The 24,225-nt window shown below is 47.6% G+C and overlaps 2 protein-coding genes across 4 annotated transcripts in view; one reads left to right on the top strand and one right to left on the bottom strand.

Moving 5' to 3' along the window:
• The window catches only part of mdc1 (mediator of DNA damage checkpoint 1), a 59,743-nt gene extending 48,024 nt beyond the window's left edge, over positions 1-11,719 (top strand). The window contains exons 13-17 of the mRNA XM_078566473.1: positions 3,134-3,325; positions 4,216-4,398; positions 6,157-6,282; positions 7,015-7,125; positions 11,402-11,719. Of these exons, the coding sequence (XP_078422599.1) occupies positions 3,134-3,325; positions 4,216-4,398; positions 6,157-6,282; positions 7,015-7,125; positions 11,402-11,641 (852 nt within the window). The 3' untranslated portion in view covers positions 11,642-11,719. The remainder of the gene's footprint in view (positions 1-3,133; positions 3,326-4,215; positions 4,399-6,156; positions 6,283-7,014; positions 7,126-11,401) is intronic.
• Positions 11,720-19,434: 7,715 nt separating this feature from the next.
• Positions 19,435-24,225, bottom strand: part of cchcr1 (coiled-coil alpha-helical rod protein 1) — a 45,554-nt gene continuing 40,763 nt past the window's right edge. For 2 of the 3 annotated variants that reach the window (XM_078566468.1, XM_078566470.1), the window contains 2 exons: positions 23,703-23,856; positions 19,449-20,597 (listed from right to left, as the gene is read on the bottom strand). In XM_078566468.1, coding sequence (XP_078422594.1) covers positions 20,497-20,597; positions 23,703-23,856 — 255 coding nt within the window. In that variant the 3' untranslated portion in view covers positions 19,449-20,496. Of the gene's footprint in view, positions 20,598-23,702; positions 23,857-24,225 lie in introns of all 3 variants that reach the window. The other variant, XM_078566469.1, reaches the window with a different exon arrangement.

Below are 24,225 nucleotides of genomic sequence, written 5' to 3'. Positions count from 1 at the left end.
CTCGGCCCCTCGAGCTTGCTCTGCCATTCAATAAGAACATGGCTGATCTGATTGTAACCTTAACCCCACATTCCTGCCTACACCCGATTACCTCTCACCCTCTTGCTTATCAAGAATCTACCTACCTCTGCCTTAAAAATGCTCAGACTCCCTTTCCACCGCCTTTTGAGGAAGAGAGTGAGTTCCAAAGACTGACTCCCCTCTGAGAGAAAAAAATTCTCCTCATCTCTGCCTTAAGTGGGCAACCCCTTATTTTTAAACAGTGACCTAGAATTTAAATTATTTTTTGTGTTTTCCATGTTCTTTTACTGGTATGAAGACTGGAACTGTGGCACTCATCCCTATGTGGCCTAGCCAAGGTTCTGTATGAGTTTAATGCAATTTCTATAAAACGACGCCCCTTTTATTTTGGCTGATTTGAATGGATCACTGCCTGGTGTAGCAAGTAGGTTGTTAGCTGACATCAATCGGTGAAGCAAGTTATGGATGATAAAGGTCCTGAGGAGCCTTGACAGGGTGGATGTGGAGAGGATGTTTCCTCTTATGGGAGAATCTAGAACTAGAGGTCGCTGTTTAAAAATAAGGGGTTGCTCGTTTAAGACAGAGATGAGGAGAATTATTTTCTTTCAGAGGGTCGTGCGTCTTTGGAACTAACTCTCTTCCTGAAAAGATGGTGGAAGCAGAGCCTTTGAATGTTTTTAAGGCAGACATAGATTCTTGATCAGCAAGGGGGTTGAAGGTTATCATAGGTAGGCAAGAACGTGGAGTTGAGGTTGCGATCAGGTCAGCCATGATCTTATTGAACGGCGGAGTAGATTCGAGGGGCTGAGTGGCCTCCTCTAGCTCCTAATTCATATGTTCATATTTTAGCGACTAGGGGTTAAAATGAAGTAGGGCTTTCTTGCCCCTAACTCCTTGAATTTATATGATGTGTTGCATGTTTGCAACATCCCAAAGCACCCCACAGGTTACAATTTATTTTCAAAGTACACTGAGCACAGAGAAGTGAGTGTATGTCTCTGTACTCGGTGACTAACATTGGTTCCTGCTCAAGCAACAGTTCAATTTTAAAATACTCATTCTTGTTTTCAAATCCCTCCATGGCCTTGTCCCTCCCTATCTCTGTAATCTCCTCCAGTCCCACAACTCTCTGAGATACCTGCACTCATCTAATTCCGGCCTCTTGTGCATCCTGGATTTCTGTTGCTTCAACATTGGCGTCTGTGCCCTCAGTTGCCTAGGCCTTAAGAGGAACATAGGATTAGGAGCAGGAGTAGGCCATTCGGCAAGTTCGTGGCTGATCTGATTATGGTCTCAGCTTCATTTTCCTGTCTGCCCTCCGTAGCCCTTGACTCCTTTGTCGACCAAAAACCTGTCTAACTCAGCCTTGAATTAATTCAATGACCCAGCCTCCACTGCTCTCTGGGGAAAAGAATTCCACAGACTAACGACCCTCTGGGAGAAAAGAATTCTCCTCTTCGCCATCTTAAAAGTGAGACCTCTTATTTATAAAATGTGTCCCCTAGTTCTAGTCTCTCCCACAAGTGGAAACATCCTCCTGATATCTACCCTATCAAATCCCCTCAGGCTCTTATATGTTTCAATAAGATCGCCTCTCAATTTTCTAAGCTGCAATGGGTATAAGGCCAACCTGTTCAACCTTTCCTCATAAGATAAGCCCTTCATCCCAGGAATGAGTTGAGTGAACCTTCTCTGAACTGCTTCCTATGCAGTTGTATCTTTTTTCTAATAAGGAGACCAAAACTTTACACAGTTTTGATGTGGTCTCATGAAGTCCCCATATAGCTGCAGTAAAACTTCCCTACTTTTATATTCCATTCCACTTGCAATAAATGCCAACATTTCCATTTGCCTTCCTAATCACTTGCTATAGCTGTATACTAACTTTTCCTGATTCATGGGCCAGGACACCCAGATCCCTCTGTACCACTGAGGTCGGCAGTCTCTCTCCATTTAGCTTCTTGCCCATGCTTCCGCCAAAGTGGTCAAGTTCACATTTTCTCACATTATACTCCAGCTGCCAAATTTTTGTACACTCTCTTAACCTGTCTGCACCCCTTTGCAGACTCTCTACCTCCTCGTGACAACTTACTTCCCTACCTATCTTGGTGTCATCAGCAAATTTAGCAACCATACATTTGGTCCCCTCATCCAAGTCATTGATATAGATTGTAAATAGCTGAGGCCTCAGCACTGATGCCTGTAGCACACCACTAGTTACAGCTCGCCAACATGAAAATGACCCCATTTATCCCTACTCTGTGCTCCCTATGAGCTAGCCTCAAGCTCTGGAATTCCCTCCTTTAACCCCTCCACCTCGCTTCCTTCCTTCAAAATGCTCCTGAAAAGCTTAATCCTTGACCAAGCTTTTGGTCACCTGTCCTCGTGTCTCTTTCTGTGGCTCCGATGTTGGATTTTGTTTGATAATTTCTTCCGTTTAAGCGCCTTTGGGTGTTTTACTATGTTGCAGGCACTGTAATAACTACGAGTTGATGTACAGAAAAGTCTTGCAATCAGCAGTGAGATGGACGGCCAGGGAGCTGCATCTGCCTCAGCCTAAACATCTCGCGTGAAAGATGGCACCTCTGACCATGCAGCACATCCTCAGCACTGTGCTGAGATGTTGGCCTGGGTCGTGTGCTCGAGGCCAGGAGTGGGGTTTGAACCTGCGGCCCCTTTCCTCGGATTGCAGGGTGGGACCAACTGAGCCGCGGCTGGCGCTCGTCGGCAGTCACCAGATTTGAGTGCAAAGACTGTGTGTTGCAGAGAGCAGGCACAGGTTCCCCACTGACGCCAGCCCCACTGTTAAAATATCCTGCACACATTGCATGGGCACTCGCGTGCTGCTGAGGAAGCCTGCTGGTAGCTTTGTGGTAGTGCCTTCGGGAAAGTTGGTGTGAAAATTGCCAAAGGCTTGAAAGAAAAGCAGTTAGTTGCCTTGTGTGCCCGATGTAGGAGATTCCATCTCACTGTGGAAAGCAGAGCGTGTAAGCACGAGAAGGGGAAGAGAAAACCGTAAAGACGATCTGTCATCTTTACCTTAAGAATAAACTCCCCCAGCTCGCAAACTTGCTAAAGCACTCGCTTCTCTCCCTCTCCCTGTTTTGTTTAGGAACGTGCACGGTCGTCTTCACAGGAGACGGGATTGGCGTCTGGATGTAAGCGACGCACTCGGGTAACTAGTCCATCAGAGAGTGAGAAGGAAACCAGCACACCACCACAGGTGAAAACCCGCCGCACAGCATGCCGACTGCCTCCTCACTCATCCTCAGGCTCTCTCCCAGACAGCGTCGCTCCGCCTAAGGTGAGCTGCAGAGTGTGATTGTGTTCACGAGGGCATTTCTATTAACACGTGTGGAATTTAGTGCATCCAGGGGTGCCTGCTGCCAAGAAAGCCTCCCGCCTCTTTCCATAATATAACCTGAGCGGATCTCACGAGGTGTGTGGTGGTTGACGAGGTGCCTGAAGCATCTTGTCACGGAGAGCGAGTATAGTGTCATGTCATTGGGGGGGACAAGTATAGCTTCAAATCACAGAGAGTGAGTATCACATTGCATCACGGGGAGCGAGCGCACCATCATGAGACTGCAAGCATCACATTACTGGAAGGTAACACCATTACGTGCAGGACTTGTAATGCATTCGTGATAGAGCCTAGCCTGTGAGCCTCCAGGGTATCCTGGTCACATCTAGTTCAGTGCTATTTAATGTATTAATGATAGAGCCTAGCCTGAGAGACGCCAGTGTATCCTGTTAGGGTTTTCTTAACTGCAAATGTATCTCGGGTAAATTAATTTTCAACATGCTATCATTTGCTTCATTTCACACATGTTGATGATTATATCTTTGAACAGAAACCCTCCCCGCCTTTCATCCAAACCTTCATGACCTTCTAAGCAGCTTATTATTTTCGAAAGGCTTCCAGAGTTGACCTGATTTTTAAGGGATTCGACCATTCTCAACTTATGGCATATCACTCTCCCCCTCTCTCCCCCCCTCTCTCCCCCCCTCTCTCCCCCTCTCTCTCCCCCTCTCTCTCCCCCTCTCTCTCCCCCCCTCTCTCCCCCCCTCTCTCCCCCCCTCTCTCCCCCCCTCTCTCCCCCCCCTCTCTCCCCCCCCTCTCTCTCTCAACCTCTCCCTCAACCTCTCCCTCAACCTCTCTCCCTCTCTTCTTCTCTCACTCTTTACTCTCAGATCATGTTCACCGGTCTGGTTGATGAGAATGGGGTGAAGGTGATCAAACAGCTCGGAGGGGAGGTGGTGGAGTCGGTACATGACAGTACACACTTAGTCACCGACCGGATTCGGCGTACAGTGAAGTTCCTGTGTGCTGTTGCCAGAGGGATCCCTGTGGTGACCCCAGAGTGGCTGAACAAGGTGAGTTATTATTTCATTTTAAACCTTGTATTGGCATTGAAGCTGAGTCAGATCCTGTCCGAGCTGACTTTGCACGGCCACTGTTAATCAGCATGTGGGAGGAAATGGAGGTTCCTCCTCAACTCCCTAGTTCAGTCTCCAACTTGAACTCATTCCTTCCCAGGAGCTCCCAAGATGTTGCTGTGACTCGGTGGGTGGCACTGTTGCCTGTGAGTCAAAAAAGGGTGGAGACTTGAGAACAAAATCTAGGCTGACATTGGCCAGTACTGAGGGAGTGCTGCGCTGCTCAAAGTGCTGTCTTTAGATGAAACGTTAAACAGAGACCCAGTCTCTCGGGTGGGCGTAAAGATTCCATCGTACTGTTTTGGAAAAGACCAGAGCAGTTCTCTCTGGAACATCAAAACCACCAATAAAAGATGTCCCCTCTAACGCCTCTTCAGTACTGTTGCTCCGATAGTGCTGCACTCCCTCAGTACTGACCCTTGGACAGTGCAGCACTCCCTCAGAACTACCCCTATTAAAGTGCAACACTCCCTCAGTACTGTTCCTCCGACAGTGCAGCACTCCTTCAGTGCTGACCCTCGGACAGTGCAGCACTCCTTCAGTGCTGACCCTCGGACAGTGCAGCACTCCCTCAGTGCTGACCCTCGGACAGTGCAGCACTCCCTCAGTGCTGACCCTCGGACAGTGCAGCACTCCCTCAGTGCTGACCCTCGGACAGTGCAGCACTCCCTCAGTGCTGACCCTCGGACAGTGCAGCACTCCCTCAGTGCTGATCCTCGGACAGTGCAGCACTCCCTCAGTGCTGATCCTCGGACAGTGCAGCACTCCCTCAGCGCTGATCCTCGGACAGTGCAGCACTCCCTCAGCGCTGATCCTCGGACAGTGCAGCACTCCCTCAGCGCTGATCCTCGGACAGTGCAGCACTCCCTCAGCGCTGATCCTCGGACAGTGCAGCACTCCCTCAGCGCTGATCCTAGGACAGTGCAGCACTCCCTCAGCGCTGATCCTCGGACAGTGCAGCACTCCCTCAGCGCTGACCCTCGGACAGTGCAGCACTCCCTCAGCGCTGATCCTCGGACAGTGCAGCACTCCCTCAGCGCTGACCCTCGGACAGTGCAGCACTCCCTCAGCGCTGACCCTCGGACAGTGCAGCACTCCCTCAGCGCTGACCCTCGGACAGTGCAGCACTCCCTCAGCGCTGACCCTCAGACAGTGCAGCACTCCCTCAGCGCTGACCCTCAGACAGTGCAGCACTCCCTCAGTGCTGATCCTCGGACAGTGCAGCACTCCCTCAGTGCTGATCCTCGGACAGTGCAGCACTCCCTCAGTGCTGATTCTCGGGCAGTACAGCACTCCCTCAGCGCTGATCCTCGGACAGTGCAGCACTCCCTCAGCACTGCCCCTCCGAAGTCTCTTGAGCAGGACGAAGGAACAGGAGAACACCATTCGGCCCATCAAGCCTACCCCACCATTTAATATAATCATTGTCAACCTTCGGCTTCACCCTCTCCCCATATCCTTTGAACTCCAGACCTTCTGACTCCAAGGTAAGAGTGCAAATGACTGAACCCTGAACAAATTACCATAATTCAACGAAGCAAGAGCTGCTTTAGTTGCATTGCCTATGCGCCTATTTTTGCTGTCCCTACATAGCTTGTGGTATTTTTCTATTGTCTCATTCCTTGTTTTCTCATTAGTTGGGTCTTCTCTCTTTCTCTCTCTCTATTCTACTCACTCCATCAAATCCTGGACAAGTGTGGAAAGAGCAGCTGCTTTCTGGCTTCCAGTGGGTTCTTGGTTGAGGACAGTGACCAAGAGCAGAAATTCAACTTCAAGCTGGCTGACTCCCTACAAAAAGCCAAGGAGCAGCCGCTGCTCCAGGTAAGTGACCGCACTGCCCACTATCCAGGAGAGGATAACTGTTAGCAAGGCTGTGGGAGAGGGAAGCTAAGTATGTGAGGCAAGAAAATTGAAGGATAGACTGATAGAGTGAGATAAGGGAAGGTGGAAGGAGGCTCTTGTGCACCATAATTTCACGTCTGGAATGATGGGAATATGCCTGACGTTCCTGCCCATCCGTGTGAGAAGGTCAGACCGACGCTGGAGTGGATGAAGAAACTTTGAGACGGAATTTGATTAGTCAATGTCGTGCTCTGAAGCCGTATATTTACATTCCCTTCCATTGAAATTCTAATAAGTAGTGTGACCGAAAATATAAATAAATAAGTAAACACTGGTGTGGAGTGTTGGACAAAATGGCCTGTTTCTGTCTCTAAATTCTACCTAACTTATCGTCTCCCTGATAAATCAACACTGACTGCACTCTAACGGTGCCCAACATTGCACATGGTGCTCCAAATGCAGCCTAACCTATTCATTAAACTGGGAGGAGCGAGTGGGGGTTTGTGGTATCAATGAGCCAAAACTGACACAGGCCAGATTTCTCCCACCAGGCAGAATGGAAGAGGTTGGGGCAGTGGGGGAAGGGTGCAGTTTACAAACTTCCAGTAACATTTAATATTAAAACTTCGTGGCAACTTAATTATATAATAAAAAGTGTTGTGGGGGCCAAACTGCGATTGGTTTGATTGTTTCTTTTCCGAATCCCATCAGGATTACCGGGTCCACGTGACACCAGGAGTGCTGCCTGAGCCAAGCCAGATGGAGAGCATCGTTAAGTGCAGTGGGGCAACCATACTGCCCAAGATGCCGAGAACATACAAGGTGAGGCTTGCTGTGCTGTACTGTCTGCACGCGGCTTATTGTCCATCAGGACTGGAATTTTGCGGCTACAAGATCTTTAAAGGTCAAATGTGCTGAAAATAGGAAGAAAAACCTCTGTAAAATTTCTGTTATCCAGCGCCCTATCAATCAGAATTCCCTATTAATTGGAATTCTGGGGTCTTCTTTTTGATTGGACGTGTGAGATCAGTAATAGTTATTGGCGGCCCATCCTCACTCCAGTATCAGCCTCCCTCTGCCCTGCAGCATCATCTCCCCACACAGCCTGTCCTCACTCTAATCTCACTCTCCCTCAGCCTTGCAGCACCATCTCCCCGCACAGCCTGTCCTTACTCCAATCTCACTCTCCCTCAGCCCTGCAGCATCATCTCCCCACACAGCCTGTCCTCACTCTAATCTCACTCTCCCTCAGCCTTGCAGCATCATCTCCTCACACAGCCTGTCCTCACTCCGGTATCAGCCTCCCTCTGCCCTGCAGCATCATCTCCCCACACAGCCTGTCCTCACTCCGGTATCAGCCTCCCTCTGCCCTGCAGCATCATCTCCCCACACAGCCTGTCCTCACTCCAATCTCACTCTCCCTCAGCCTTGCAGCATCATCTCCCCACACAGTCTGTCCTTACTCCAATCTCACTCTCACTCTGTCCTGCAGCACTATCTCCCCACACAGCCTGTCCTTACTCCAATCTCACTCTCACTCTGCCCTGCAGCATCATCTCCCCACACAGCCTGTCCTCACTCCAATCTCACTCTCACTCCGCCCTGCAGCATCATCTCCCCACACAGCCTGTCCTTACTCCAATCTCACTCTCACTCTGCCCTGCAGCATCATCTCCCCACACAGCCTGTCCTCACTCTCACTCTGCCCTGCAGCATCATCTCCCCACACAACCTGTCCTCACTCCACTCTCACTCTGCCCTGCAGCATCATCTCCGCACACAGCCTGTCCTTACTCCAATCTCACTCTCACTCTGCCCTGCAACATCATCTCCCCACACATCCTGTCCTTACTCCAATCTCACTCTCACTCTGCCCTGCAGCATCATCTGCGCACACAGCCTGTCCTTACTCCAATCTCACTCTCACTCTGCCCTGCAACATCATCTCCCTACACAGCCTGTCCTCACTCCAATCTCACTCTTACTCTGCCCTGCAGCACCATCTCACCCCAGCCTATCCTTACTCCAGTCTCACTCTCCCTCTGCCCTGCATCACCATCTCCTCACACAGCCTGTCCTCTATCCATTCTCACTCTCCCTCTGTTCTGCATCACCATCAGAACTAAAGAAAAATAGAAGAGAGGTGTAATATAAGCTGATTTAAGGTGGGGGGTGGGACAGGTAGAGTTGGATAGAGGGCCAGTGATAGGTGGAGATAATCAAAAGATGTCACAGACAAAAGGACAAAGAGGTGTTGACGGTGGTGATATTAGCTAAGAAATGTGCTAATAGATGACATTAAGGGTATAAAGCAGGATGAGCAAGGTACAGATAGCCCTAGTGGGGGTGGGGTGGGGACCGAAATAGGCTAAAAGGTAGAGATAAAACAATGGATGGAAATACATTTAAAAATAATGGAAATAGGTGGGAAAAGAAAAATATATTAAAATTATTGGAAAAAAGGGGATGGGGATGGAGGAGAGAGTTCATGATCTAAAGTTGTTGAACCCAATGTTCAGTCCGGAAGGCTGTAAAGTACCTAGTCGGAGGATGAGGAGGTGCTGTTCCTCCAGTTTGCATCACCATCTCCCCTCGGCGCTGCTCACTCACTACGCCCGGTACATGAGACCTCAATATCTGCCTGATTATCTCAGAGCTTCCTCATTGGATGAAAACACGGAACTCACGTTACATCTCAGTTAGTTTGCTGAATCAACACCTTCCACTCCCGGGGCATGCCGGATAACAGAGATTTTCCAGTATATTTATAAATTAATCCAAATATATTTCTATTTATATTCAGGGGAAGGGGCAAGAGAGAGAATAATTTTGATAGCTCTTGCAGAGTGCCAGCATGCTAACAATGGGCTGAGTGGCCTGTGTCATTTTACAGCACTTTTCACAAAATCCCAAAGCACTTCACACTCACTGAAGAGCCTTTGTTTGAAGTGTAGTCACTGTTGCAATGTCAGGAATGCAGCAGCACAAGCAAGCTGCCACAAACAGCGATGAGGTAATAACCAGGTCATCCGTTCTTGCGATGCTGCTTGAGAGAAATATTGCTCTAGAGCCTGGGCAGAACTCCCCTGCCCATCTTGGAAATAAGGCCCTGGGATCATTCACCCCCACCTCAGACGGCAGACGGAGCCTCAGTTTTCAAGCATTTTTTTTTTGAAAAATATGCTTTATTCATAAAATATCTGGAAGAACATTACAAAACATTTCAAAATCGCCATCACAGAAAGTACAATCAGATTCAACTTTTACACATGGATCACGAGGTGCATCAATACAATCGATGAATATTACAGTCATTTCAGTATGGTCATTATAGACAGTCAGACAATGGTATTGGAGTTATCAACGTACATCCTGTTGCATTCTGAGGTGCTTCAATACAATTATAATACAATTGGTATTCAATGCATACATCCATTGCGAGCTGTACAGCCCGAGGGGTCTATACCTTTCCCAGCCCCTCGGTGCACTATGGCAGAAAGGTCTTAAACAGCGACCTTTCCCCATTGTGCCTTTGCAGTGGCTGCCCCAAGCTTTAGTGCGTCCCTCAGCACGTAGTCCTGGACCTTGGAATGTGCCAGTCTGCAACACTCGGTCGGGGATAACTCTTTGCACTGGAAGACCAACAAGTTTCAGGCAGACCAAAGAGCGTCTTTACTGAGTTGATGATCCTCCAGCTGCAGTTGATGTTTGTCTCGGTGTGTGTCCCTGGGAACAGCCCGTAGAGCCCAGAGTCCTGTGTCACAGCACTGCTCGAGATGAACCTCGACAGAAACCACTGCATCTCTCTCCAGACCTTCTTTGCAAAGGCACAGTCTACAAGGAGGTGAACAGCGGTCTCGTCCCCACCACAGCCACCTCGAGGGCAACGTGCAGAGGGGGTGAGACTCCTGGCGTGTTGGAAAGATCTGACGAGGAGGGCCTTTCTCACCACCAGCCAAGCTACATCTTGGTGCTTGTTGGAAAGTTCTGGCGATGAGGCATTCTGCCAAATGACTGACAGTCGCTCGGGGAACCATCCCACAGATCCACCCTCTCCTTAATCCGAGAGATGGCAACTCCAACAAGTGCAGCACTCCTTCAGTACAGCATTGAGGAGTGCTAGCTGTTGGGACTTTAATGCACAATCTTCTGTCTCAGAGTGCCATCAACTGAACTGCAGTCAAGCTGAGTGGCAATGGGGACATCGCAGTGCCATGCAGGGGTTGGCATCAGCATCTCTGGGATATAGAGAGTGAAAAATATGAGCCATGCTTTCCCTATTCCTGATCACTATTCAATGAATTGTGCTGGAAAGTGCAAGACCAGTGCTGAGGATTGGATCAGTCTGTGCTGAAATGGCCTCCCCTAACATTAGGGTCGACTGCTAAGAATCAGTAGGATCACAAATGAAGAGCAGTTATCTGGATTAGGTCAGCAATGCACCCCAGTAAGAACCACCGCCTTCAAGGGAGGAGAGAGGATAAATATCTAGTAGTGATTTCCAAACTCATCGCAACAGGAATTGCTGACAGTGGTGGCTTAGCTGGTAGCACTCTCACCTCTGAGTCAGAAGGTTGTGGGTTCAAATCCCACCACTCCACAGTCTCAGAGCACACAGTCTCAACTGACACACCCAGTACAGTCCAATGGGAATGCTGCACTGTCAGATGTGCCGTCTTTTGGACTATCAAACCGAGGCAGCCTCACCGCCCCCCCCGTCTGATTTTAAAAACCGATCCCATGGGAACATTCATGTGCAGGCAGGAATTATTCTCCTGGTCAAAATCCATCGTTCTCATGCGTCACCAGCCACAAGAGATTAACTGATCTTTTATCCCCTGGGTGTTTGCAGTCAGATCAGCCACCGCTAATAAATAACTGGCTGTAAATTGCTCTGGGGTGGCCTGAGGTTGTTAGAGGCACTGTATAAATGCAAACCCTTCTTATCTTGTTCCCTTTTTCAATCTCGGGGGCATCCTGTAACGTGAGCACTGGCCCTTCTCCTGTGGGATGGGGGGGGGTTAACCTCTCGACAGTAGCCGATTTGTGATTCTGAACCACTTCGTTTTTGTTTTTGGTTTGGATTTCAACGCGACAGGGGAAGACCCTGGTGATCTCGTGCCCGGACGACCTCCCCAAATGCAAACCCGCCCGGGACGCCGGCGTCCCCATCGTGAATGCGGAATTCGTCCTGACCGGGATTCTCCAGCAGACGGTGGACTTGGTGAACTACCGGCTGGACGGGAACGCCGACACCAGGCCAGAGGAGAAAGGCAAAAAGCGGAGTTCCACTGCAGCAGCAAAGCAGCCTGCCGGAGGCAAGAGGAGGAAACGCTGACTGTTTTTTAAAAGCAGGTGTACGAATTTTATTGAGCTTGTAAATCCACAATGTATTAAAGAAATAGATGAAACTTAATGCATTGTTTTCATTCCCTGTAGTCGGGTGTGAAGTTGAAAGGAAATATATATATTGTAAATGATGGATACCTTATATTTGCCATGGAGGGAGTGCAGCGGAGGTTCACCAGACTGATTCTGATGGTGGGATTGTTATATGAGGAGAGGTTGAGGAGACGGGGCCTGTATTCTCTAGAGTTTAGAAGAATGAGAGGTGACCTCATTGAAACTTACAAAATTCTTACAGGGCTCGACAGGATTGATACAGGAAGGATGTTTCCCCTGACCGGGAGTGGGGTGAGGGTGGGGCAGTGCCTAGAACCAGGGGACACAGTCTCAGAATAAGAAGCAGGCCATTTAGGACTGAGATGAAGAGGAATTTCTTCACTCAGAGATTGGTGAATCTTTGGAATTCTCTACCCGAGGGCTGTGGAGGCTCAGTCTTTGAGCATGTTCCAGACAGAGATTTATAGGTTTCTAGACAGTAAAGATATCAAGAGATACGGGGATATTACAGGGAAAATGGTGTTGAGATCGAAGGTCAGCTATGATCCTATTGAATGGTGGAACAGGCTGAAGGGGCCGAATGGCCTGCTCCTTGAGGGGTTGGCATCAGCTGCCTTATTTTTGCAGCTGTCCTTCCTTTCACAACGGCGCTTCTAGGCACTGTGAAAAATAAATCTCTGTCAAATGAAGAAGCTCTTTACCCAGCTCGGGTAACCTGTGTGAATGTTCAATTCCAGAGGCAGAGCAGATACTCTGCCACTCAGGGTGTTGGGCAAAGAGCTCACCATCCCACAGAGCCATTTCTGCCTCTGTGCGTCCTGTGTGTATTTTGTAATTGGCCGTGATTTCAGGGTGCCGCTTGTACATTTTGTCTCACAGGCCATTCGAATCTGTTGAGTGGCTGCTTTTTTTTTTTTAAAAGGGAGTTTTTTTAAATTTACTCTTTCATGGGACGTGGGCATCACTGGCAAGGCCATCCCTAATTACCCTTGAACTGAGTGGCTTGCTCGGCCATTTCAGAGGGCAGTTAAAGAGTCAACCACATTGCTGTGGGCCTGGAGTCACATGTAGACCAGACTGGGTAAGGACGGCAGATTTCCTTCCCTAAAGGGCATTAGTGACCCAGATGGGTTTTTATGATAATTGATGATAGTTGATAGCTTTATTAACTGAATTAAAATTCCACCAGCTGCGGTATGATTTGAACCCGTGTTCCCAGAGCATTAGCCTGGACCTCTGGATTACTAGTCCAGTGACATTACCATTACACCACTGTCTCCCCTTTTTATGCAGTGTCTGTTTATGCAGGTTTCACCAATACATAAAAGAAAGACGAGCATTTATGTAATGCCTTTCCTGCCATCAGGATGTCATAAAATACTTTACAGCCACTGAAATACCTCTGAAGTGTTGTCACTATTGCACAGGGTTTGTCTTTTTTAATGTATGAGAGATGCTGTAGTTGCAGGATAGTGGATTTGAAACCTGCAGCTATCCTGTGGGACAGATGGACTGTTGTGGGGTGGTTAACCATCAAAAAAATGAGTTCCTGTGACTTGCAGGAAAAATATCAAATAAAATCTTGATCTGTTTTGACACTGCTAGGGCCAGATGTGAAGCGGTATGATTCCCCTCTCTTACTGCAACAGATGTTCCTTTTTTAAAGAATTTGTTTGCCACTTTAGTGAGTGTTAACTGTTTAAGTGCTGCGACTGTAAAAGACACACACACTGGTTTTCTTGTAATTTTTAAAAGAAGAAATAGTGTTTAAAAGAGGAAATAGTGTTCCTAATATCCCATAAATAAAAAATAATAAAAAAGCTCCAACTCTCACTCACACATGCATCCAAAAGACAATCACATGCACAGTAGTAGGTTGCAAGGAGGGTAGGTTCATTATTTCAAATTCATTCATGGGATGTGGGCTTCGTTGGCTAGGCGACCATTTACTACCCATCCCTAGTTGCCCTTGAGAAGGTGGTGGTGAGCTGCCTTCTTAAACCGCTGCAGTCCATGTGGTGTAGGTACATCCACAGTGCGGTTAGGGAGGGAGTTCCAGGATTTTAACCCAGTGACAGTGAAGGAACGGCGATATATTTCCAAGTCATGATGGTGTGTGGCTTGGAGGGGAACTTCCAGGTGGTGGTGTTCCTATGCATCTGCTGCCCTTGTCCTAGAGGTAAAGGTCGCGGGTTTGGAAGGTGCTGCCTAAGGAGCCTTGGCGAGTTGCTGCAGTGCATCTTGTAGATGGTACACACTGCTGCCAGTGTGCGTCGGCGGTGGAGGGAGTGAATGTGGATAGGGTGCCAATCAGACGGGCTGCTTTGTCCTGTATGGTGTGGAGCTTGTTGAGTGTTGTTGGAGCTGCACTCATCCAGGCAAGTGGAGAGTATTCCATCACACTCCTGACTTGTGTCTTATAGACAGAGGACAGGCTTTGGGGAAGATTTTTTAAAATTCATTTACGGAACGTGGGCTTTGCTGGCTGGGCCAGCATTTATTGCCGAACCCTAATTGCCCTTGAGAAGGTGGTGGTGAGCTGCCTTCTTGAACTGCTGCAGTGCATGTGTAGATACACCCACAGTGCTGTTAGAGAGGGTGTTCCAGGATTTTGACCCAGCGACAGTGAAAGAACGGTGATATTTTTCCAAGTCAGGATGGTGAGTGGCTTGGAGGGGAACTTGCAGGTGGTGGTGTTCCCATGTAGCGGCTGCCCCTGTCCTTCTAGATGGTAATGGTTGTGGCTTTGGAATGTGCTGCCTCAGGAGCCTTGATGAGTTCCTGGAGTGCATCTTGTGGATAGTATACACTGCTGCCACTGTTCGTAGGTGGTGGAGGCAGTGAATGTGGAAGGGGTGCCAAGCAAGCAGGCTGCTTTGTCCTGGATAATGTCAAGCTTCTTGAGTCAGGAGGTGAACTACTCTCTGCAGAATTCCCAGCCTCTGACTTGTCTTCATAGCCACAGTATTTATATGGCTAATCCATTTCAGTTTCTGGTCAATGGTAACTCCCAGGATGTTGATAGTGGGGGATTCAGCAATGGTAATGCCATTGAATGCCAATGGTTAGATTCTGCCTTGTTGGAAATGATCATTGCCTGATACCTGTGTGACACGAATGTTACTTGCCGCTTGTCAGCCCAAGCCTGTATATTGTCCAGGTCTTGCTCCATTTGGACATGGACTGCTTCCGTATCTGAGGAGTCGTGAATGGTGCTGAACATTGTGTAATCATCAGCGAACATCCCACTTCTGACCTTATGATGGAAGGAAGGTCATTGATGAAGCAGCAGAAGATGTTTGGGCCGAGGACACTATCCTGAGAATTCGTGAATTATTGAAGAGTATCCAAAAGAAAGTCAATCATATACAGATGCTGTGGGTTGATGCGTTGGATGGTTTCAAGCCGTGTTCGGTGATCTTTCCTGGACTCTGTGTAAATACGATTTAAATTCTTGACAATTGATATCTGTCTTTTCCTCTGAGATCAACAGCTGTCTGATTTACATTGAAGGCCCTACCGTTGCTGATTAGCGTTCATATACAGCCTGCTTGATTGGCAACCCACAAACATCCACTCCCTCCACCACCGACACACAATAGCAGCAGTGTGTACCACCTACAAGATGCACTGCAGGAACTCACCAAGAATCCTTAGACAGCACCTTCCAATCTCATGACCACTGCCATCTAGAAGGACAAGGGCAGCAGACACATGGGAACACCACCACCCGCCACTTCCCCTCCAAGCCACTCACCATCCTGACTTGGGGACATATCGCCGTTCCTTCACTGTCACTGGGTCAAAATCTTGTAACTCCCTCCCTGACAGCACTGTGGGTGTATCTACACCACATGGACTAAAGCAGTTCAAGAAGGCAGCTCACCAGCACCTTCTCAAGGGCAATTAGGGATGTGGCTTAGCCAACAACACCCACACCCCATGAATGATAATAAAAAAAAATACAGGCAGGGCATACGCTTGCAGAACAACTGCAGACAGTGAGAGAAAGATCATGAGTTTTCTACTTGCTGTTACCCACTCTCTCACTGTCTGTGACTGACCCACACTGGAAAGCAGTTTCTTTTTAATACAAAGGGTTAGCTTGCTACCACATGACCTCGATTCACAATCTAGCCAGTTACTGAATTACTGTGTCTCCCGACAATGCAAGCTGGCCCTGCAAGATGGCCACCGATGCGTAAAAGCCAGTTGCGGGAGAGACAGTGCTAGTTGGATCTTATTTGGATCCTGAAGCCATTCACCCAGTTTCTGAGCCCTGTGATGGGAGAGGGAGGGTTGCTTCTGATCCACCTGGTGATGGCCACAATTCCGTTTGCGACTCCATGCCTTGTTCTGGTGACAGACCCGAATTAAGGGGAAGAGGCTTTAGAGTGGGAGATTCAAAAACTGCAGGGAGGCCACAATTGCAGACATTATAAAGAGACTGCTTCCCTTTAGTAGAAGGTGTTAACTTGATGCTGCCGGCACTGTAATATTTGCAATTCCAGATTGTGAAGACCGCGCATGTGCCCTGTTGCACATTGCCCCTTATAAAGATGGCAGCCGTGCTTACAACAGCACATGCACGGCGTTGGCAGCAAATGCAGCAGCAAGCTGGGAAGCCCTCATTCTAGTTCCATTGTCTATGTGTTAATTGCTCACTGTAGTGAGTTTTCTGAGTGATTCAGGGTGGGGAGACCCCAGGGGTCCATTATCCAAAGTGATGAGTTCTGCTGATCGGTCTGCACTCACCTGAATAAACAGGGTATGCCTGGATGTATATGGGTGGTTCAGGGGATGGGCCATTCACACTCGTTTAAGCTGATTCATGTAATGGTTCACCTCAAGACAGCGTGTCTCCTTTCTGACAGCTCATGTAAGTGTTCGGCAGTTTGGAGAACTGCTGTTTTGGCCACTTAAAAATACTGTTGTCAGTCTTTTAAAAACTTATCTTGTGGTATCAGTCCACTCAATAGATAGTTGGTTTGATAAGAATATGGTTTTATAACAATATCTTGAGAACCATATTTTTCAAAAGATGCCTACTTAGAAAACAGAAGATCCGTGCATGGTTTGGACACCAACCTTCCAATTCAGTAGGTAAGAGTTTTAAAAAGTGATTTTTATTTTGTAAAAATGGAATTTTATCTGGTGTCTTGTGACAGCAGTCACTTGAGCTTGAGTGTAAAGGACAGCCCCAGATGGCTGCTGGTTCCCATGGAATTGTGCCCCGCAGCGTCAGGAGGGCAGTGATACAATTCAAACCCATCGGGACAAACACTTGTCCAGTCTCCTGCCACTGACTGTCTGGCATGCAGCAGGCGACTTATCAGAAGATTATGGTGTATAGTTCACGGATTTGTAGCACCAGTCTCCAGCCCCACTCCACCTTGCCTTGGAATATTTACCTACCTTTTTTTGCCAGTATTGAAGGGGCATTGGCCCCAATATCTGGTTGTTTCAGTGTTACTCTTTTTAATCTTTTTTCTTCCATGGGATGTGGGTGTCACGGGCAAGGCCAGCATTTGTTGCCTAAACCTAATTGCCCTTGACCCGAGTGGCTTGCTCGGCCATTTTCAGAGGGCAGTTAAGAGTCAACCACATTGCTGTGGGGATTGGTGTCACCTGTAGGCCAGACCAGGTAAGGACGGCAGATTTTCTTCCCTGAAGGAAATTCGTGAACCAGATGGGTTTTTACAACAATGGTCTCAATCTCATGGTCAGCATTACTGAGACTAGCTTTCTCCTTCCAGACTTTTTTTTTAAGAATTGAATTTTAATTCCACCAGCTGATTTGAACCCATATCCCCATAGCATAAGCCTGGGCCTACTAATCCAGTGCCACTGTCTCCACCCCACCCCAATGATCACTGCCAGTTGTTTGCAGTGTAAGTGCTTTTGGTACAGGTACCCTGTCCGCCCTCATGCAAATTCAGCAGAGCCCTCAGTTGTAGTTGGGCTTAGGAGCTACTTGTGAACATGGCCAAGGACAGGAGTCGGTTCTGCTGGATGTGATGTGCTCAGGTGTGATTGAAGACTGCACGCTTTATAAAAACCGAAGTCTTTTTGTGGGGTTCTGCTGAAAGGCTATCGACTTAAACACTGACTCTGTTTCTCTCGTCTAGTGGATGCTACCTGACCTGCTGAGTATTGGCAGAATTTTCTGTTTCTTTCATTCTTACAATCTCGGAACGGTCTGCCAACGTTTCTATCCCACTGAGGACTGAATAGGAGAGCCTGTAATCCAATGACCAATTTGCTCACCACATTTTGACATTTCAGTGGTCACTGCTCAACCTGTTCCTTCCAAGCCACATTTTACATTAATATGCTCCAACTTGCACCCCAGTGCACTAAAACCAAACTCATCCTCCTGCCTTCCGTTCTAATTTATTCCTTCCCATCACCATGGAGTTGTAGCACGCTAACAAGAAAGATTGATTTACACCTTTCATGTCCTCGGGCCATCCCCAAATGCTTTTCAGCCAATAAAATACTTCTGAAGTGTGGTCACGTTGTAATGTAGGAAACTCGCCATCAACATCCTGGACCAGAAACTGAACTAGATAGTTAACTAGCCGTATAAATATGTGGCTACGAGCACAGGTCAGAGGCCAGGAATCCTGCGGCGAGAATCCTGACTCCCCAAAGCCTGTCCACAATCTACAAGTCAGGAGTGTGATGGAATACTCTCCGCTTGTCTGGATGAGTGCAGCTCCAACAACACTCGAGACACTCAAAACCATCCAGGACAAATCAGCCTACTTGATCATCCCATCCACAAACATTCACTCCCTCCACCATCGACACACAGTAGCAGCAGTGTGTACCATCTACAAGATGCACTGCAGCAACTCACCAAGGCTCCTTAGGCAGCACCTTCCAAACCCACAACCACTACCATCTAGAAGCACAGGGGCAGCTGACACATGGGGACACCAGCACTTATTCCCTGGTGTCCTAGCCTCAATCAACATCACTGCGCACATTATCTGGTAATTAGCACATGGTTGTGGGAGCTTGCTGTGTGCAAAATTAGCTGCCTTTCCTGCATCACAATAGTAACCACACTTCAAGAAGTAATTCATTAGCTGTGAGGCACTTTGGAAAGTTCTGTGGATGTGCGTGTGTTGTATAAATGTAAGTCTCTCTCTTTACTTTGTGCAGTTTAAAAATCTGAGGCTGGTGTCACTAAACATTCAGTTTATGATTTTTGTTCAATGTTTGTGTACTGCCCTTCCCTGGAGTTTGTCAGTGTAAATACACAATAAGCTCATTTAGCTTAAAGTTGCACCCTGCCTGATAGGTGAAACCGCTTGATTGGCACCACATCCACAAACATTCACTCCCTCCACCACTGACGCACAGTAGCAGCAGTGTGTACCATCTACAAGGTGCACTGCAGGAACTCACCAAGGCTCCTTCGACAGCACCTTCCAAACCCACTACCATCTAGAAGGATAAGGGCAGCAGTTAGATGGGAACATCACCACCTGCAAGTTCCCCTCCAAACCACTCCCCATCCTGACTTGGAAATATATCACTGTTCCTTCACTGGCGCTGGGTCAAAATCCTGGAACTCCCTTCCTAACAGCACTGTGGGTGTACCTACACCACAGGGACTGCAGCGGTTAAAGAAGGCAGCTCAACACCATCTTCTCAAGAACAATTAGGGATGGGTAATAAATGATGGCCTAGCCAGCTCATGAATGAATAAAAAAAAGACAATGTTATTTATTCCTTTAATAATAGAATGCATTTCTTTTGGTTGAAAAAATAAATATAAACTATGTACAGTTTACAATGATAAAATAGGAATTTGACAATTTGTGTCTGAGACAGGCACTACTGAAGACCGGGTTATTACTGAACATTTTAGTTCAACCATACAAAAAGGCTCTTAGTGGAAAGTTGCTCTTACACATTTGGTAAGGAATGTTAAATGTCCATTCCCTGATTTTTTTTTGCACTTCTTTAAACAGAAGTGAAAATCAATATACTTGTAGCAGTTTGTTGACAATTCAGCTGTTTGCAATGCAGATGATATGTTGGGAAGCCTGAAGAGGTGAACTGATTTAAATTCAAACTTTCTCCAGTATTGCTAAAGCAGCAAGAGCTCAGGTTAGAAGTTAAAGGGTGCTGTCCGGTGAGAGTAATGAGATAAATAGGTTTCATGTGTGGTCCATAGCCTGTGCTCAGTGAGATGAGGGGCAATGAATGGGCTCAGTTCCCTTTGTACTACTGAGGGGAGGGATAGCTATCACCCACAGTTCCCACTGCTGAAGGGGACCTGGGGACTCTGCTGGAAAGCATCTTTGAGCATCCAGGTGAGGACAGGTTCAGCTGCACCTCACAGCAGAATAGCCCGCTGAGATTCGCCGGCTAGACTCACCTACAAAGGATTGAGTAATGGAGGGTGCGATGGAACTATAGTGAGGAATCAGTTCCTTCAGATGAGGAAAGATGAGAAAGAGAGAAATAATTGCCAACAAATAATCACCAACAAATAATTGCTGTGCTGTGTGCTTACAATGCAGCTCTCGCCCCTAGATGACAGAGTGAGTCTGTGAAGCCTGCAGAAGCATCCTGTGACGAGATCTACAAAGTAGTACGGCTTGCAGAGGACAATGTCATGGAGGAGAACAATTGTTTCAGAGAGTCCGTTAGAGGGATGAGCATTGTTGACTCTTTTCCGATAACTTGGAAGCCTTCATTCCTTATACGTGAGGATTGGCTCAGCAGCGATCTGAGAGGAAGACCAGTGGCTCGGACTTTCCTCTTCTCCTCCTACTCACTCTCCTCTTCCTCATTTGTGTCTCCCTCCTCTTGGTCCCCAATCACGGCCGCACTCAAGACCTGCAGCTCATCGAGAACCTCAGCAAGGGAATCTGGAAGAGAAAGAAAGGAAGAACTTTTATGGCCACCTTTCACAAACTCAGGACATCCCAAAGCGCTCTGCAGCCAGTGCAGTACCTTTTTGGAATGTAGTCAGTGTTGTAATATAGAAAACATGGCAATGATCAGATATGCCTTCAGTGACGTGGACTGAGGGCCAAATATTGGCCAGGACACCAGGGACAACTCCCTGCTCTTCTCCAGAATAGTGCCATGGGACCTTTCACATCACCTGGGTGGACAGACAGGTCCTCAATTTAATGTCATATGATAGGGTGTTACAGATATGAGGCGATTGCATCACTCCCTTTTTTTCAGAAGTTCTAGCCTCGCTCATTATTTTGATCACATTAACCCAGCTTGTCGCTGGCCTACAGTGCAACATACACCAGCAGCTGCCTGAGATTGACCATTACTATCAATTCTTTTATTCATTCACAGGATGTGGGCATCGCTGGCTATGCCAATATTTATTGCTCATCCTTAACTGTCCTTGAGAAGGTTGCCTTCTTGAACCGCTGTAGTCCATGTGCTGTAGGTACACCCACAGTGCTGTTAGTGAAGGAGTTCCAGGTTTTTGACCCAGCAGCAGTGAATGAACAGTGATATATTTCCAAGTCAGGATAGTGAGTGAGTGGAAGGGAACTTGCAGGTCCTGGAGTTCCCATGCATCTGCTGCCCTTGTCCTTCTAGTGGTCATAGGTTTGGAAGGAATCTTAGTGAGTTGCTGCAGTGCACCTTGTAGATGGTACACACCGCTCCTATTGTGTAGGGCTCCTTGAGGTAACACTTGGTCAAATGCTGCCTTTGTGTCAAGGGCAGTCACTCTCACCTCACTTCTGGAGTTCAGCTCTTTTGTCCCTGTTTGAACCAAGGCTATAATGAGGTCAGGAGCTGAGTGACCCTGGCGGAATCCAAACTGGACATCAGTGAGCAAGTTATTGGGTTGATGGATGTGGGCGGTAAAGTGGCAGATGGATTTTAACATAGAGAAGTGTGAGGTCATACATTTAGGGAGGTCAAACAGTTACAGGGATTACAAAATAAATGGGAATATACTAAGAGGGGTAGATGAAGTGAGAGATCTTGGCGTACAAGTACACAGGTCCCTGAAGGCAGCAGTTCAAGTAGACAAGGTTGTAAAGAAGGCATATGGAACGCTCTCCTTCATTGGCAGAGGTATAGAATATAAAAGTAAGGACATAATGTTGGAATTGTATAAAACACTGGTGAGGCCACAACTGGAGTATTGTGTGCAGTTCTGGTCACCACATTACAGGAAGGACGTAATAGCTCTGAAGAGAGTGCAGAGGAGATTTACAAGAATGTTGCCAGTGTTAGAAAAGTGTAGCTATAAGGAGAGATTGGATAGGTTGGGGTTATTTTCCTTAGAACAAAGAAGGCTGAGAGGTGACTCGATTGAGGTGTACAAAATTATGAGGGAAATAGATAGAGTGGACAGGATAAAATTGTTTCCCTTGATGGAGAATTCTAGAACCAGGGGACATAGATTCAAGATAAGTGGCAGAAGGTGTAGGGGGGACATGAGGAAGAACCTTTTTACGCAGAGGGTTGTTGGTGTCTTGAATTCGCTGCCCAAGTTGGTGGTAGAGGCAGAAACTCCAAAATCTTTTAAAAAGTACCTGGGTCTGTAGCTAAAGTGCTGTAAGCTGCAGGGCTATGGGCCGGGTGCAGGAAGGTGGGATTAGAAAGGGCACCTGGGTGTCCTCAGGCTGGCATGGACAAGATGGGCCGAATGGCCTCCTTCTGTGCTGTAACATTTCTATGGTTCTAAGCAAGTGCCGCTTGATAGCACTGTTGATGACCCCTTCCACCATTTTACTGATGTTCGAGAGTAAACTGACGGAGCAGTAATTGGGTTGGATTTGTCCTGCTTTTTGTGTAAGGACATACCTGGGCAATTTTCCACATTGCCAGGTAGATGCCAGTGTTGTAACTGTGTATGTGCTTGCCCTACATGGGCATTGTAACTGTAGGAGGCTTTACAGCAGATAGCATAGCTTTGTACCTGGCTGACAATCTGTTGGGACAGTTCCTCATCGCCATTGCCAGGTGGGCGTGCAAAGGCTTCAGGTGGCTCCTTTGCTATCTTTATCATGGCAGCGGACTAAGATTTAAAAAAGATATTCCTTTCTTGCTCTTGATGGGGAAAGACAGGGGTGGGGTGGTGGGTGAATCACTGTCACCCTCCCAATTAAAACATTTTTTTTTCTTTATTTGTTCTTGGGATGTGGGTATCACTGGGAAGCCTGTGGCAACCGATGGGCCATTAAGAGTCAACCACATTGCTGTGGTTCTGGAGTCACATGTAGACCAGACCGGGTAAGGATGGCAGATTTCCTTCCCCAAAGCAACATTAGTGAACCAGATGGGTTTTTACAACAATCGATGATAGTTCTCATGGTCACCGTTACGGAGATTAGCTTTCAATTCCAGATTCATTCATTGAAATTGAATTGTACCAGCTGCTGTGGTGGGATATGAACCCATGTCCCGGAGTACAACCCTGGGCCTCTGGATTACTAGCCCAGTAACATTACCACAACACCACCATATCTGCAGAATCCCAGCAGCGTTTTCATATGTCATTTGAAGGGCAGTAGCTGGCGTCTCTGGGCCACAATTCTTTAGGGGCAGAACGAGAAGAGTGTCAGCTCAGTTCACCTGCAGCCTGCCCGAATTTTGCAGGTGTTGAGCACGACAGCGGGAGTGTCAGCTTGGCTCACTCAGATTGCAAACTCAGTAACATTTGAGTATCAGAGACCCATGGGTTCGAAGTTCACACTGGGCCTTTCAAAGAACCAACAAACAAAGAGAACGAATTTGCATTTCCGTAGCACCTTTCATGTCTGTGGGACACCCCAAAATGCTTTAACTCCAATGAATTACTTTTGAAGTCTTGTTTCATAGGCAAGCAGGGCAGCCAATGTACAACAAGGATGCACAGCCAGCAGTGAGACCAGCTAATCTATTTTGGTGGTATTGGCGGAGGGATAAATGACCTGTTGTGTGTTTAAAGCATTCTACTTTTCTTTTTTTAATTTGTATTCCAATAGCTGTCAAATGCTTGCAGTTACCTTTATTGTAGGCCTGGCTTCCAGCTTTTGAAGCCTGGGGTTGGGGTAAGGGCCTGGCTAGCTCCTCTTCATCACGCAGGGCATCTGTGGAGTGGATAGCTACCGCTCGGCTTTTCTTGAACTGGCTGAGCAGCCCTTCCTGTCTTAGTGTCGCCTGCCAAACAAAAGACGAACCCTCACAGGTTACCTGTCCAGAAGAAGTACTGTGTATACGCTGTACTCGTCTAAAAGTCCAGTTTTCGAAACCAGGCTTTTTAGGCAATAAGTCGGGAGTTGACTTTTACCCGGGTAATACTTTCTGGGGCTTGCAATCCATGCTGGTTCTGGGAAACTGCCGATAATGATACCACCTCATGCTGGCCCTGGAGAGGGTCCAGAGGAGGTTCTCGAGAATGATCCCAGGAATGAAAGGCTTAACATATGAGGAACGTTTGAGGACTCTGGGTCTATACTCGATGGAGTTTAGAAGGATGAGGGGGGATCTGATTGAAACTTACGGAATACTGAAAGGCCTGGACAGAGT

Source organism: Cetorhinus maximus, chromosome 21 (genome assembly GCF_964194155.1).
Source record: "Cetorhinus maximus chromosome 21, sCetMax3.hap1.1, whole genome shotgun sequence".
NCBI classification, from domain to species: domain Eukaryota; kingdom Metazoa; phylum Chordata; class Chondrichthyes; order Lamniformes; family Cetorhinidae; genus Cetorhinus; species Cetorhinus maximus.
This window is presented reverse-complemented; position numbering and strand designations above follow the sequence as displayed.